Source organism: Cannabis sativa, chromosome 1, assembly GCF_029168945.1.
Source record: "Cannabis sativa cultivar Pink pepper isolate KNU-18-1 chromosome 1, ASM2916894v1, whole genome shotgun sequence".
NCBI classification, from domain to species: Eukaryota; Viridiplantae; Streptophyta; class Magnoliopsida; order Rosales; family Cannabaceae; genus Cannabis; species Cannabis sativa.
The window spans coordinates 41,205,770-41,221,705 of record NC_083601.1 but is presented as its reverse complement, the minus strand read 5'-3'; the positions used below and the strand labels follow the sequence as shown (position 1 = coordinate 41,221,705).

Sequence of the window (15,936 nt, the reverse complement as noted above, 5' to 3'; positions counted from 1 at the left end):
CTTTCTTAGGTGTTATATTCATTGATTTTCATATCGCTCAAACTATTATTGTCCGGTCTAATAATAGGATTTCATTGCTAGATTTCACATATTGTTTACATGATAGTAAAATAACAATGTACAAAAAAAATTGTATTGATTGATACAACAGGTCTCAAGAAATGTCAAAACTTACATAGGCAAAAGCAATTCAACCATATAATAATTTGTTCATATGACATGATGATGTGAATCAACCATTAATCTTTAACTTATCCAAATGCCTGTGTCTCCTCTAAAAATGGTTCGGATAAGCTGTTTTAGAGCACCTTCTGATTCTGAATGAGCTCCCTTTTTCATTGGGTTAGTGGTAAGAAACTTGGGCAAATCCCTTAAATGATCTATCCTATATATGATATTATCATAGTAGATAATTTAGCTATGAACAAAACCAAGACTATGTATACATATAAAGATCTCTTTAAATTAAAGGCGTTCTTCTAGATAAAAACTACACCTTCATGACAACTGAAATATCTGATTCTTCCATACTATTGTTAGTTTAAAGATCTTCTTGAATGGGTTCAGATGAGGGTACATTTTTACTCCCCCGATTCGAATTTTTTCCTTGAGCAAATGCCCTCTCTCCTCCAGACATGGTCCGCAAAAGCTGCTTAGAACACATGTTCTGAGCCTGCGTAGCATTCTTCATTCGGTTAGCTTTCACCCACGCCGGTTCCTACAGGAAACCAGACTCAGATTTTAGATTATCCCAAATGTTTTATGCTTTTGTTTCCACCAAATGAAGTTCTACTCTGTAAACAAAGACACGTAGGTTTGGGTAAATAATGCCTCCACAAGAGGAGAAAAGTCACCTCAGGAACAAAACGAGAAAATCCAAACTTTATCAGGAGGAGAACATGTTCCATGATAAGGATAGCAGCAAGTCCGGGTTCTATTTTCCATTTTCCTTCCTGATCGTATAACCATGCTAAAAGTGCGCAATTGGTGCATATTGACATCACAACCAGAAACTGAAAATTGGATAGCATGATAACATCCTCACATTAGTAAAGACAATTATACTAACATGAAAAAATGAAATATATGCAGTCCAGAATCTTGTACTGTGACAACAATGGAAACATCTACACATACTAGCCATGTAGAGTATCTTATTTTGGGCCAAGTACCTGGAAAATGTTCAGCCAAGCTCCAACAGTTACGGCAGCACGAGGAACAGGCCTCCTAAACATGGTAAGCAGTTTTACTGCATCTGTTCTGATTTCAGTGATGTTGTTCTGCAAGGAGTGGAGTTTCAGAAAACAAAATTTAACAAGAACCAGATTGAGCGGTGATACAAGTGTTATTAAGATAATTGTATACCAGAAAAGCAAAGGCAAATGTCAGTGGAAATGCACAAGCAAACATCATGATCAGTCCAAACTGCAATGCCAACTCCAAAAAGTCTGCAAGTGGTTCAAGGATCTGATTAGTCAAAACACGTATCCAATTATCCCATGAAATTCCTAATTTTCATATTACACCCAGGATCCACATTATCATACAATAAAATTAAGGATAAGAATTTGCTGATTATTATCTCAGTTGCTAACTCCAAGAAAGCTTGTTTTCTGAAAGTGACATGAACACCCCTCTACCTATAGGAATCATACTCTTAGAAATATAAGAAACAAGATTAGCATTATATTAGAATGTATTAAGATGATTTCTGAATTTCACCATCAAAGAGTCCATCTTCAAGCTCGTCGCCTATGCTTGCAGAATAAGAAGGTTTCAAATACTCTTTCTCTACTCTGGAAGAAAATAGAATCTTCCCACATGGTGATCCCTTCTCTTGTTTTTTCTTGCGTCTAGATACGAGAAAATTTAAAAAATACATAATATATGCATCAGCTGAAGTTCAGGCAAAGAAAGTTAACCAACAATGTAGAAGTACCAGGAGGATAGTCAAATAGAAAGCTTACCTGATTCTATATTTCTTATAACTATATTTAAGATAAGGTAAAGAATTCTCCAACAGGTTTTCCAACACCTAGTAAAAGATATTTCAAGCACATTAGTAAAGGAATGCGAAGAAGAAAGTAAAGGAAGAGGAAGATTTATCTATGTAGTTTACCTCAGACACAAGGAGGCGCTGTATCAAGACTTGGCGGAGAGTTAAGAAACTGCGGTGCAGTAGCGCGTGATAGAAAATACCAATATATGACTGCATAAAATACAGACCAAAAACCTGCAAGGAAACTAGGCCTGTTAAGTATATGAAAATGATTGTTTATGGAGGAGGAAAACCCGACTTTCTGTTAAATACCTTGTACACTAAGCTGTCAGCTCTTTTTTCTGTGTTTTCATTGTTTTCATGCATAATGAGCTTGACAGAGATCTTACCGCCGATTTGTGTAACATATTGAATGGCAAAAAGATAAATAGTTGTAAGCCCAAATCTGAACACAAAGGGAATCGAAACGTCAATTCTCGTGACACAGATAAGAATCAACACAGCCGAAACAAAGAATGTTATATGCACTAATTCTTAGAATACAACAAAGAAGCAACTTAGTCCATCTCTGTGAACGAAAAGCCTAAACTGAAGAAATAGAAATATTGAATGTTGATTTGGAAAGTATGAAACGAAAACATTGCCAAGATAACCTGGTTCCTTACTTCAAAAGATCAGACTCCATAACCTCGTAAGTATGAGCATAGGCCAATTCAAATGGCAATTGGAGGCATATAATACTTAAGATTACGAAAGCATCATTTCTGAATCTCTTTATTCGTCCAAACCACTCATTCCTTTGGAAAACTTCTTTCTCTTTTGTGTTGTCAGTTCCCCATTTTCTTATAATTTCTATAGGTGACTGTAAGGAACCCCACTCCATGCCCAAAATTTTACATCCATCATCAGCTCCAATCGGATAACTAATTTGCCATCTACAACACCCAAACCAATAGAGACAATAAGAAATGAAAGGAAAACATTATATAAATTAAGACAAAGTAAACTGAAATTTATGAAAAGGCGGTTCACCCAAAAATTTACCTGGCCAATAGGGCAGCATTTTTACGTTTCCAGAACTGGGAAAACATGATTGCCCATAGTATAATGCTTATGAAGAAAATGGGAAGCACCAGTAACTGCAATGACCTAAGAGAGCAAGAAACCATTCTTACAGATAAATATCACACCAGATGCACAAATATGTGATAACAGTCCATAGGATATTAAGAAGTAGACTAGCAGAATTACCCGAAATCAATGATCTGCAACGTAAGACCAAAGAAAGCTGGAAACAGCAACCATCTTGTATACATTCCAAGGAAAGCAAAATAGACTGCAATCTGTGAAAAAATTCCCGTTGTTCAGATGTTACGCAAACAAGTACCTCAATAATCTGCTCATAATAATTTACTACATAATTACTAACCTTCGTCCCATAATACGAGTAAATCTCATCTATCGGCTGCCTTGTGAAGTCCCGCCAATGTAAGGCCCAACTGTGAATGAGTTTCTTTCTCTTTATTTCATCTATGAACCAAAAAATTCACTCATTTTCAGTTAAGTTGATATCGAATATGCATGCATAGCTTAAAGGATAATGCTTACCATGCAATGGAAAGACATCTTTAACAATGCTCTCCGACTTCAACTTCTGCAGCAAACATTCCCCGATTTCCCACTGTAATTCCTTACCATCATGTTTTAGTATTATAGCTGACTGGCTCTTATTCTCCTGTTAAACATTTTGAAGAATTTGCAAATAGAAGAGAAGCTCATATTAAATTTGTACTTCTACCTTGATAGGATTTTATTGATCATAGACAAAAGTATGCATACAAATACATAATATGACAGTCATAACAATTCAATGTTTCAAATTATGTCAGATTCAATGACAGCATGGAAAACATCTAATCATCATTAAAGGATTCAAGTTAAAGTTAGTAAGTATTGATTAGTCACCATCTAAAGCTCAATTATTAGATACATCACACCAAAAGGTGGCAATAAGGAGAAGAATAACCATGTCTAAAGTAATGATGGTGATTGGTTAATAAATAATGGATGTCTTAATATGAAAGAAGGATCATTGAATGATTCTATATTGATTAAAATACAAAGATGGAGCATATCAAACTCTATAACACTGAAGGTAAATGAGTATTTTTCATACTAAGGATGACTGAATGACTTACAATTCTATAAATTAAGTGCTGATAGCAGTGAAACCGCTCACTCCAACTGAACAATGAACCATCAGGTTGTCTCACAAAAGCTTCAAACTCTTCCCATTCAAATTGCAAATCCACTCCTGAAATCAGGTATTGTGATGAATTTCTTCACATATTTCCTATAATATTATGCAAATCGAAAGGTATAACAGGACAAATTTTTAAAATTGTAACAACATAATACATATATAAAAGAGTTGAGATGATCTTTGTATGCTATGTTAATTATTACCAATATGGGTTCGTTTCTTTATTTGCAAACTGACTGCCGCTCTCCCCAAAGTCTCCAAAGGCGCAGCTAACTAAAATAATTAAGTTAAAAATTTAGAAACTTTATCGTTAGCCAATTACGAAAACATAATATGTTCCTTTAGAAAATTTATTAAATCAATAAAGGGAAAACATTTATATATATCACTAAGTGAATATTCCATTCCATGAAGAAAAAGGAAAATGCTTTAATGGAGAAAGAAAGGAATTGAGAATAGTAAAAACCTTGAGAAACTCATCAGCAACCCCAATGACTCTCTCAACTATAAGACCCAGTTTCCTAAATTCACGTACAAGAACCTCCACAGAATCAAAATTCAAATCCTCTGCCTTCACATTATTCCTCTTCGGAACCACTACCCCAATCTCGAACGCAGGCTGTTCTTCTTCCTCGGGCTCCTTCATCTCCAGCCAAACCTCAACAACCTTACTATTAGTCTCAAAAAGGAAATAACTTTACCAATATTTACAAACCCCCAGAGCTACAAATGGACAAAAGGCTGTTGTTTAATTAATGGATCGGAGAAAGGTGGAAGGAAAGAACAAGACTTTTGGTTTTGGGTTGAAATAACTCAAAAACGTCCATGCCTTTCAACAGTTTCTCACTTTCTGTATTAACGGGTGTATTATGGGTCTCTATCTATCTACCTCCGTGGTGGGGTTTATTAATATTAAGATGACTGATGAGATGTAATGTTGTAAAGGCAAATTTATTAATTTAATAAATGGGACTTGAAAAATGTTTGGGATTTTCGAATGTAACGAAAAAGAACAAAAGGCAGAACAGAACAGAACAGTACAGGTGTTTAAGTGGACGTGTATTGGGGAATAGACACACTTTACTTACGATTATGAATACGAATACGATGATGATGATGAATCAAACTACTAGACACGCTGTTCACTTGTCTGCAACTCGGCAACCTTTGTCTCTTTTTTTTCTTTCTTTTATTGCTAATCTTATGGATTTCATTACTTACTAATAATAATAAAAAAAATAGTGATGTTATTTCGGAAAAATTAATTTGTGGTTTAAGAAAGTAAAACAGTAAAAAGTTTTATTGTTTACCTCAAATTTTTTCTGTTATTATTATTATTTATTCTCAAAATATTTCATAAACATGTGAACATATCTTTACTTTTTCTTGTATAGAAAAAAAAAATCTTTACTTTTTTTTTTGATTGATAAATAAAGACTAGCGCGACTCGATTATAATGAATAATTTAGAGATTGACTATAAATAAATATATTACACATTTGCGAGTTTATGCAGTAGAATATATTTTTTTTTTTTTAAAAAAACTATCATTCTTATTCATTTTAGCATTTTTTTTTTCTATAGTGTTTTAATGTTTGTTTATGTTACTAAGTCTGATTTTATTTTTTCAAAAGGAATTGTAATTTTTCAGCTAGAAGCTCTAGCTTTTTCTGATGAGTTTTAAGGCTGTGGGTGTAACGACTAAATAATTAATTCGGTTACGATTTAATCAGTTTAACTAGTTTTTTTAAGTGAGATTTTCAAATCAACTTTGGCAAAGAGTTCTCCGAATATAAACTATGCTGATTCCTGCTTCTTGGACGTAAGTTACAAGCTGACGAGGCGTATTCTAAAAGGACGTGTTAGATAAGCACAAAGCTAATTGAAACAAACTATCCAAGAATTTTTTTTTTGAAAGGTCTTTCAGAACTTATTTTTAAAGGACGATTAATTTTCTTAAAGACTTCTTCTAAATGAATAAGCTAGTCTTCCGAAACTCCTTTCGAGATGACAACTAGTTTTCCACAAGATTTAGCTTTAGAACTTCTCATTCAAAGGAATTATACTACTACTAATAAATTACACATTTGCAAGTTTATTTATGTTATAAAATATATATATATATATACATATTTTATATGTATATAATATATATATTAGTTTAAAAACCATCATTCTCATTCATTTTAGCATTTTTGCTTTTTTTTTTTAAAAAAAAAAAATATGTTTTTATGTTTGTTTATGTTACTAATTCTGGTTTTATTTTTTCAAAAGGAATTGCAATTTTTCAGCTAGAAGCTTTAGCTTTTCTGAGTGGTTTAAATTGGGTTCATATATAGATTTATATTTTTCAAGCATATTTTATATTTTCTCCTTTAAATTTGAGGATCTAAAGTTAGTTTTTCAAGGAAAACTTGTTGTGGAGATACAAGGAAAACTTGGAATTTCCATTATTTGATTGTCAAATTTAAGCCTAGTAATAATGAAAATTAGGCAGGAGTTAGATGGTGTTATTGCAAAGTTATTATAGCAATTGGGTCATGCATGAGTTGACTGGTTAATAATACTTAAGTAAGTGGGTAGATGTAGAAGATAAGGAAAGGGTATGTATGTAGCGATAAAATCGAAAAATTGAGATTATTTATATTGAGTGAGCATTGGAGAGAACGTTTTACTATGTAGTACTCTGCTCTGCTGCTGTTGCCAACAACATTTTATCCATTTCTTAGTGGTGGTTTCTTCCTTGTCACTACTTTGCTATGGCATTTTGCATTTTCTTTTGTCTAATTCTCAATCTATTCTTCTAACCTCAGACATTGGAACAACATCCATCCACTTGTTATAATAATGTAACTAATATTTGGATATTTTTAAATAAATTCATTTTCTTTAATTAAGATATTTATTATAGAATGAATTTAAGGAAAAAATAATACTAAAAATACCAAATTTAGAAGTGTGGTTTGTCTCCTAAATGTGGTGATCATTTTATTTTGTTTGTTTCGATTGATTTCAATTAGAACCTCGCCATTAATGTTTCCAGTTCTTTTGAAAAGAATATATAAATTCAAGGTGTCTTTTCTTTTATTTTCATTTCTATAATTTGTGACCACATATAGAAATTAGATATAGACATTTATTGATATATTTGTCAGATGAGATTAATGACATGTTTATTGAGGAGAATAAAATTTGATTGTATAGTATTCTTTTTCACACAATTATTTACTAAATTTTGAAAAGAAAAAATCTTGTGGGACTCATACAAATTAAGAGAAAAATAAAAAGAAAAATTACACCTCATTCTAGTAGAAAATATATTTTTCTTTCTTAACTTACTTTATATTATTTTTTTATTAATTAAAAATATAAAAAAATAAACACGTTTTTAAAAATTTATAAATTAAAATTAATTACTTGTTCTAAAAATAAATAATTAAATTAAATTAAAACATTATTACTTTTTATAAACATTACAGTAAAATATTATTTATGATTTTTTTATATTTTAAACTGATTTATTTATTTTTTCATTATTCTAACATAATAAAATTGACAGCAAAAGTATCATAAATGATTACGAATTAGGATGAAACTGTGAAATAAGCCAATAGAGGCTACTTTACTTTTTTATTTTTTTAAGTTCAGTTTAGTCTGTTCAATAAGATACATTTTTCAGTTTTATTATTCATTTTGATGGACTTCTCACTTGTGTTGACTCTTGACCAAAAACAACACCGCAGATAAGGAATTCAGAGAGAAAAAAAACAAGGCAGACAAAGATTATCTACACCACAAATCACAATCACGATATTCTTACGCATCCCTACGAGAATGTTTAACTGCATGATATGAATCAGATTCTAGATGTCAAGAGGAACTAATTCTTAAACACAAAATTCTAAGAATTTACATTTTTGGTAAATGTGAATTTTATACAAGCTTATTTGTACTGCAAACAATTACAAAGATATTTGTACTTTTGAACTCGAAAAACTAAAATGTGTTTGTTATATGAGTTTGATTTGGAAGTAGAGTTAGAAGGTGCTTAGATTAAAGATTAAGCAAATATAAAACTTAAATGTGAGATTCACCTGGAAACATTGGTTGAGTTTCAGATTCCTATTCCTACCATTTCTACCAAGTCTAACCCTATACCAAACGCCCAAATCAACCGACCAGAACATAACAGTACCAAAGAGAGAAAACAAAACGGACTCATAAACTGATTGATTTGGTGTAAGATCCAAAAGAGCAGCAAACTTAGCTTCAAAGCTTATACATACAGAACCCAACCCGATTGCTAATCCACTTGACGTAGATGAGAATCAAATATAGTTTCTGCTTCCTCAAAATATCTGATGAAAAGAGAACTTTCAAAACTGCTAAGAGAGGCTTCACAAAGTAGCATTCTTCAAATCCACTCTTATCTTTTTTACCATCAAATGAGATTTATCCAACTTAGAATTAATCTAAGAGGTACTAAAATAAACTGATAAAAAGGCAAGCTTTCATAACATATTTGAAATTTGACAGACAACACCATAGCATTTAGGAGAAAACCTCCGAAGCTAAACAGACAAATATAAATAGAAGGTAACATTGTAAGGCTCACTCCAAATATTAAAAACTTTCTACAAAAGTACGAACTATGAACTATGAAGATAAGAAACTAATTTAGACCACAAAATCAAGAGGAAAAAGAGACCATGAGAAAATTTTCGTTTGATAAGGTTAGACATATATATAAATACGATACCAATCATGTTGAAAGCCAGCAATTGAATCAAACACAAGTACTTAAAATGAATACTGTACTGAGAACTAACAGAGCACTACAGTATAGTCAAACACATAGAAAAGCAGAAGTTATATCCACAATACATATTAGCTAATCAAAGCTAAAAGCCTAGAAAGAAATTCATAGACACTGCTCCATTCATGTTAAGTTATTCACAAAGACCATAAAAGTCATAGAAAATGTCAGGCCAATATGGGAGAAAATTGACACCATTGTTAAGAAAAAGATTAAATGAGAATACCCAAATGCAATATAATTTACATATGAAATTTCAACTTCTCAAAAGCAGTCTTCGTTTTCAATTGATACACATTAATAGTCATATATATGTAATGAGATGGCATATGAAATCCTGTGTCCTCTTTATAGGGGATGGAATTCATTAAAAGTCTTAACCTTTAGCCTTGAGCTCTGCAAGGCGCCTGGAGAGATTGTCTTCGTCGACCTTCTCGGTCTCCTTTGTAGGCACAGCGTGCGCTCCCGGCTGCGGCAGACCCACCGAGACCTCGAGGCCGTAATCGTCGGCCACCTGTTGCATAAGGCTGTTGACCTCTCCTTCGGGAGTGGACAACGAAGTGGACCCAGCCATGGCGCTCTCCATGAACTCGGCCTGCACCTCCATGTTCACGAATTGCTTCTCGAACTGATCCATAGTCTCGGACATCTTCTGTAGGTTTCCTGTAGCCAAAGTAGACTCCAGAGACTTGACGATGGAACCCATGGACTTGCTAATGGTGGACATCTTGGCCTGGGTATCGAGGCGAGCCACAACGGCATCAAGGCGTGAAGACAGCCTGAGATAGTTCATCTGCTCGGTTCGCTTGCGGATGGCGTTCTCAGCGTAGATTCTAGCGCCATCGACGTTGCCTTTCTCCATGGCTTTCTTGATCTTGAGCTTCTCCGACTTCTCTTCCTTCTCGCACTTTCTGGCCTGGCGTTGTAGCGACTTGGATGTGAATTTCAATTCCATGATCTGATTAAGCAACTTCTCGGTGTTCCCCATGGCGATCGTTACTCAGGATTTCAAATTGGGATTCTAGGTTTCTGCTGAAGAAATTGAAATTGAAATTGCTGAGAAGAGATGCGATTGTTTGTTGGATATGTGAATATTGACTAAATAGTATATATTCTAATTGAATAGGAGAAACGCGGCTAAGAAAGAAATGACCTAATTTCGAATCACATAACGCGGTCGATAAGGGCCGTCATCTACTGTACTGTCTATTTCAGCTGTTAATTTTTTTACAAACGATTTTTCCTCAATGACCGCCGCCGTCGAAAAGTCCGATGGTCTATCAAATTTTCGGAACCACCACCACCAAAATTTTCATGTGGTAAAGTAGATCATTGCTGTGTAATTATGTCTATAAATTTTGATAAAAGAATTAGGTAATTACTATAGGATGATTCAACACTGCACCATTTGGTGTTCACCCCCATTTACCTCTTTGGTATGAGAGAATATTTAGTCAAATAAAATTTACACAATGAATCCAAATTTTTTAAAAAGTTACAATTCTTTTTATTTTTACTTTTTAATTGATAGAAATACATCTCCAATAACAATAATAAACTATTTTTAATTATTTTATAATTTATTTATAGTTGTCGTAAAATTAATTTTTTGTTTATTGTTTTTTTATCATTTATCGAGTAAAGTGTATTTTTATAATTTTAAAATTTTATAAAGTATTTTTGTAATTAAAAATTTTAAGTCGTAAAATTGTAAATAAAATATAAAAGAAATGTATTTTTGCAAATTCTTCTTTTTTTATCTTTGTCTATGTTATAATAATTCTGCAAAATATTAAAAGATTTAAAAAAATTTAACATTCTAAAAATAGGGTTCAAATAGTCTATTGCACGCGAGAGTCTTTTATTTTATAAGGAAAATTTTATTTACACCCCAAAAATTTTTAAAACACCCCATTTTAATAATTTTTATTTTATATAAAACTTATATCTTTAATTGTACTAAGTTTTTTTTTAACTTTTTTCTTCTAATTTATATTCTTAAAAAATATACTTATTAAACAAAAATAAATTATATTTTAAATATTATGACAAAAAAATTAAAATAAAAAATTATATAAAATTTTCTTAGAAAAAAATAAAAAAATATATACATGAGTTAGAAAAAATTATGAAAATCAAATCAAAATAAGTATTAAAATTAATATAAAATAATGTGAGGAAAAAATTTTAAAAAAAATATTAGGGGTAATTTTTAAAATTATTTAAGTTTATATATTTTTTTTTAAAATGAGGTGTATTTATCATTTAATGGGGTGCAAACAAAACTCCCCATTTTATAATCGTGTAAAATAGAGTGTTTGAACCCTATTTTGAACGTGTTGATTTTTTTTTTGAATTTCTCAAAATTTTACATGTTGTCCTAAATAATTACAATGTAAACAACCATAAAAAATTGGACTAAAAAATTCTTCCACATGTCGAAAAAAATAAGAGTGCATCAGTAGACCTTTTTTTCAATACTATTTTGGACTTGCATTTTGCTCAAGTTATTATTATAATAAATGATAGATTTGATTCTGTATTTTTTAAAATATTGAGCTAATTTTTATTAAAATAAAATTTAATAATACTTAATTTAGAGGTGTTATGATAAGATTGATTATATTTCTGCATCTGTTCTTGAAAGAAAAAATTTTAAATTTGTTATATTAGAAAAAATTATAAAAAATTAAGTTTAGGACACTATCTTGTACTATTTTAAAAAAAATACATAATTTAATAAAATAAAAGATTTAAAAAAAATTATGTGTATATAAATTTATTTGGGCAAATTAAATTGTTTGATTGTTTGTTTATACGAATAGTAATTATGTTTGATTTGTCATTTTTCTTTCTTTCTTTTGTTTTTTTTTGGAAAGTAATCATTTTTCAATATTGGATTTATTGATTTTATGAGCTTAAGTGGCTTCTTCTCTATAATAATAATTATGTTTGGTTTGTCATTTTTTATTTTTTTCTTTGAAAGTGATCATTTTTCAATATTGGATTTAAGATAGGAATGAAAAGAACATAACTTTATATTTTCGAAAAATGATCTGCTCCTTAATAATAATTTAAGAAATTATATCTTCCTTTTAATATAGCATAATTATTAAATTTTGGTGAGTTAGAAATAGTTGATATGTTGCTACTAGCCAAAAGATAATACTTTTAGCTTGATATTTTTAAATTTTTTTCATTAATTTTTGCTCGAGAGAATAAGTGGTAGAGTATGAAAATTTATTATATATATATATTTTTTTATTTATCAAGAAGGAACAACTCTATTAATCAACAAGCAATTACAAACAAAGTCCAGCTGAAGAATAAAAACCAGCTGCTACCACAACAATTACTTACAAAATAAATGTTCTATGAAGTTCCTCTCATGTCTATTCAAACTCCTCTTTTAGCTATTGTTAATCTATAAAACATGATTTTTTTAATATCCTATACAATGCTTGTGACTGTGCTGAGTAACCATTGAAAACACAATTATTAATGTTTGACCACAACCAATAAATCATGGCAGCCATGACAACAATAAAAATTCTCTGCAATTCTTGTTTTTGCTGATGACCACCAACCAATTTTTCCAAGCCTGATACTCCTTCAGCCAAACCCCAACTCCCAGCCAATTTTGCGCCGACCTTTTGGGAAAGAGAATTTAATATTTCATTGATATATTATTTTATCATTTTAATATGTTTCAGTTAATTTTTCAATGTTATAAGCTGAAGTTCTAATTCTTTTAGTGGAAAAAGAATTTATTGGAAGAAATGGGCCATTGTGTTTGCATAAGAACAAACAGGGTTGGGGTTTAAGAATCCTCGAGACTTTAACTTAGTCATGGCAAGTAGGGTAGACGTTTACTCATCACTCAACTGCATTCCTTGGTGGGAAAAGTTTTTGCTGCCAGATATTATCCTAGAGACTCTTCTCTAAATGTTCAATTGGGTTCTATCATGAGCTTTATATGGAGAAGTGTTATAGAGGTTCAAGGGGTGGTTAAACTTGGTGTTCGAAGGAGAACTTGTTCAGCTCGAGACATTTCGATCCTTGCGAATTCCTCATCTAAGTAATCCTTATGTGCATGCTACACATCCTACTCTTCAAGACAATAAAGTCTCCAATATGTCAAAATTGGTTTGAAAGAGTCAAATGAGGAAATTATTGATGATCTCTTTGAGGAAAGGGATAGATTACTTATTCTTAGTATCCCAACGAGCGATAGTATCACTACAAAAAAAATACTATAGTTACAATATATTTTTTTGTGACTGAATGTGTCTTTTAGTCACAATAAAAAGTTACTTGTGACTAAAGCATAGTATTTAGATACAAGTTGTTACTATTAGTTTTAGTAACAATAAGTATTATAACTAATACACATTTAGCTACAACAAATTATGATTTTTGTGACTAATACATTATTAGCTACAAATATTTTAGTCACAACATAAGAATAATAATTTATAATTATTGTGACTAGAAGTAAAATTTTTTATAGTGTACGAAGATATAGACTCTTGGTATTGGTTGAAAGAATCGTTTGGTGCTTAAGTAAGAGTGACTACAATCTTATTCAGGATTCAAATTGCAGATGAGATAGTGAGTTTTTGGCGTAAATTTTGGCATCTCAAGATTCCACCAAAAATAAAAAATTTCATGTGGAGAGCTCTCTTACTCATTGTTTGCCCATTATAACAGCCTGAAGGCTAAGTTTGTTCCTTTGGAAGATATCTGTCATATGTGTCGAGAGGGAAAGGAAACTACCTTCCATTGTTTGGTGGAATGCCCTTTTATTAAACAATGTTTATCTGTTAGAGATTTTATAACAATGGAAGAAAATCAAGATTTATTACAACTCTATTGTAAAATAATACAAGGACTAAAATAAGAGATTGATTAAATATATGCTACAATACATATATATACACTATATATATTATATATATATATGAAAGGTAGAAGAGAAGATTACAACACATGTAATATAATATATGTATATATATAACAAGAGAATAATATATATATAAACACTCACTCACAACCTTGAGTGTAGATTAGTGGGGATCACCATGACTTGAACAAGGTATTACACCTTTGTCCAAAAGCTTATTTCCCCCTATCTCTAAGCACTAAGGGAACTCTCTAGGAAATAGCTTTGGGAATTATCAAGCCTTAGGGTTTTCTAGCAAAGTGCTTTCTTGATAGAAAACTTGACATCTCTAAAATGAGCACCTTAGACCTCTTTATATAGTGTTTAGGATATCATCACCATTTGAAATTCAAACTCATAACCCCATAGATGTTATGGACTCAAATGTAACTCCTACACACCATAACTCCTATAGCATTAAAAATTTCAAATTAAGATGTGTAACATCTTTTTACACTCTTAATGTTGGTGATGATAGTGGAGGTTACTCATAGTAACAAGTAACTCTCAAATGTTACAAAAAGATGACAACTAATATACATTGTCATATGTTACATATTATTAGTTTATTACACATATTTAATCTATATATTATATTACTATAAATAATATAACAATCCCCCACTAGATTAAATATTATCTCTTTAGTAACAAACTTGTAACTTTTGTAACATTTATTTAATCAATCAAAAATATTATATCAAAATATAACATTCCCCCACTTTGATTGACTAAATACACACTTTTAAGAAGTCTTGCTTAGGTGCATTAGATAAAATGTCTTTCGACTTGAATTTTATTTTAGTGTAATTACCACAAAGTTTGATGAAATTTTGGTTGCCGTAGCATTGAACCATTATTCCTTTAATACAAACCGGTGATAACACACACACCCTCGCTAATGCTCACTTGAGACCGCATGTCTCGCTCTTGCACCGTTAATGGCCATGTGCAAAATTCCAATTCATGGACTCTCTAGAGAATAACTCCCAATTCTCATAAGAGGCGGCACCACCTCTAGTCCATATAGGTGGAGTTTTAGTGTCTCACCACTTGTTAGACACTTCTTAAGCTTAAGTGAGTTTTCTTAAGCTTAAGCTCCATTAAAAAACCTTTCGGTTTTAACCCTCAATTTTCACAACATGTACTCATCCATAGATGGGACAATTGAGTACAATATTCACTCTATTGACTTGTTATTACCTATTGAACTTAAGACTAGATGTTTACTAGTGTTAAGATAGGTTACCATCAATGAGAGAAACACTAAGGGAGTTTAGGTCCCATCCCTCGAAAATTCATGCTTTAATCTTGTACGGAGATTAAGCGATTTGTTATAACCTCTCACTATTGATTCCATGTGAATCATGCATGCCAAAATATAGTGTTCACTTTGTGACCACTTTTCTCCTTAAGTACTTAAGCTTTGAAAATTCAATCATAAAAGATTAATTTTCACACAACTCAAATTCTCAATAATTTTGATACCAAACATATCAAAAATACACCAATTTAGACACCAAACATGTCTAAATTCTCATATTTTATTTTTAGACACCAAGTATGTCTAAACTTTCTCATATTAGAGTATACACCCCCACACTTTCACATTTCATTATCAAGACAATATCTTAATTTTAAAATATAGAAGACCACTTTGTCTCTATAACTCTTTTAATTAATTTCCTTCTTGAAATTATTTTCACTTAACTTTGACACCAAAATATGTCAAAATTTTACATATGCACATAGCCAAATTTGACTTAGAATTTGAATTCAAAATCAAATAAATTAATCAATAATGTCCCAACACATTTTGATTAAATTTGTGGCTCACCCCCACATTTTTACCATAAAGTGTATATTAAATATCACCTTTTTGTATTTCCTCTTGAAATGACTTTTTAAGATCACCT

General features: G+C 31.1%; 2 protein-coding genes across 2 annotated transcripts; both read right to left on the bottom strand.

Moving 5' to 3' along the window:
* Positions 1–119: 119 nt before the first annotated feature.
* Positions 120–5,616, bottom strand: LOC115707618 (anoctamin-like protein At1g73020). The gene is made up of 16 exons (XM_030635631.2): positions 4,729–5,616; positions 4,466–4,535; positions 4,198–4,313; positions 3,608–3,734; positions 3,429–3,529; positions 3,251–3,342; positions 3,044–3,148; positions 2,665–2,934; positions 2,312–2,444; positions 2,120–2,233; positions 1,968–2,035; positions 1,723–1,853; positions 1,366–1,448; positions 1,173–1,280; positions 855–1,013; positions 120–718 (listed from the first exon to the last, which is right to left on the bottom strand). The coding sequence occupies exons 1-16, from the start codon at positions 4,906–4,908 to the stop codon at positions 542–544; spliced, it is 2,034 nt and encodes a 677-aa protein (XP_030491491.2). The 5' UTR covers positions 4,909–5,616; the 3' UTR covers positions 120–541.
* Positions 5,617–9,278: 3,662 nt separating this feature from the next.
* LOC115707615 (ESCRT-related protein CHMP1B) lies at positions 9,279–10,576 on the bottom strand. The gene is made up of 2 exons (XM_061108371.1): positions 10,232–10,576; positions 9,279–10,107 (listed from the first exon to the last, which is right to left on the bottom strand). Exon 2 carries the CDS (start codon positions 10,064–10,066, stop codon positions 9,455–9,457), a length of 612 nt encoding a protein of 203 aa, XP_060964354.1. The 5' UTR covers positions 10,067–10,107; positions 10,232–10,576; the 3' UTR covers positions 9,279–9,454.
* Positions 10,577–15,936: the final 5,360 nt, after the last annotated feature.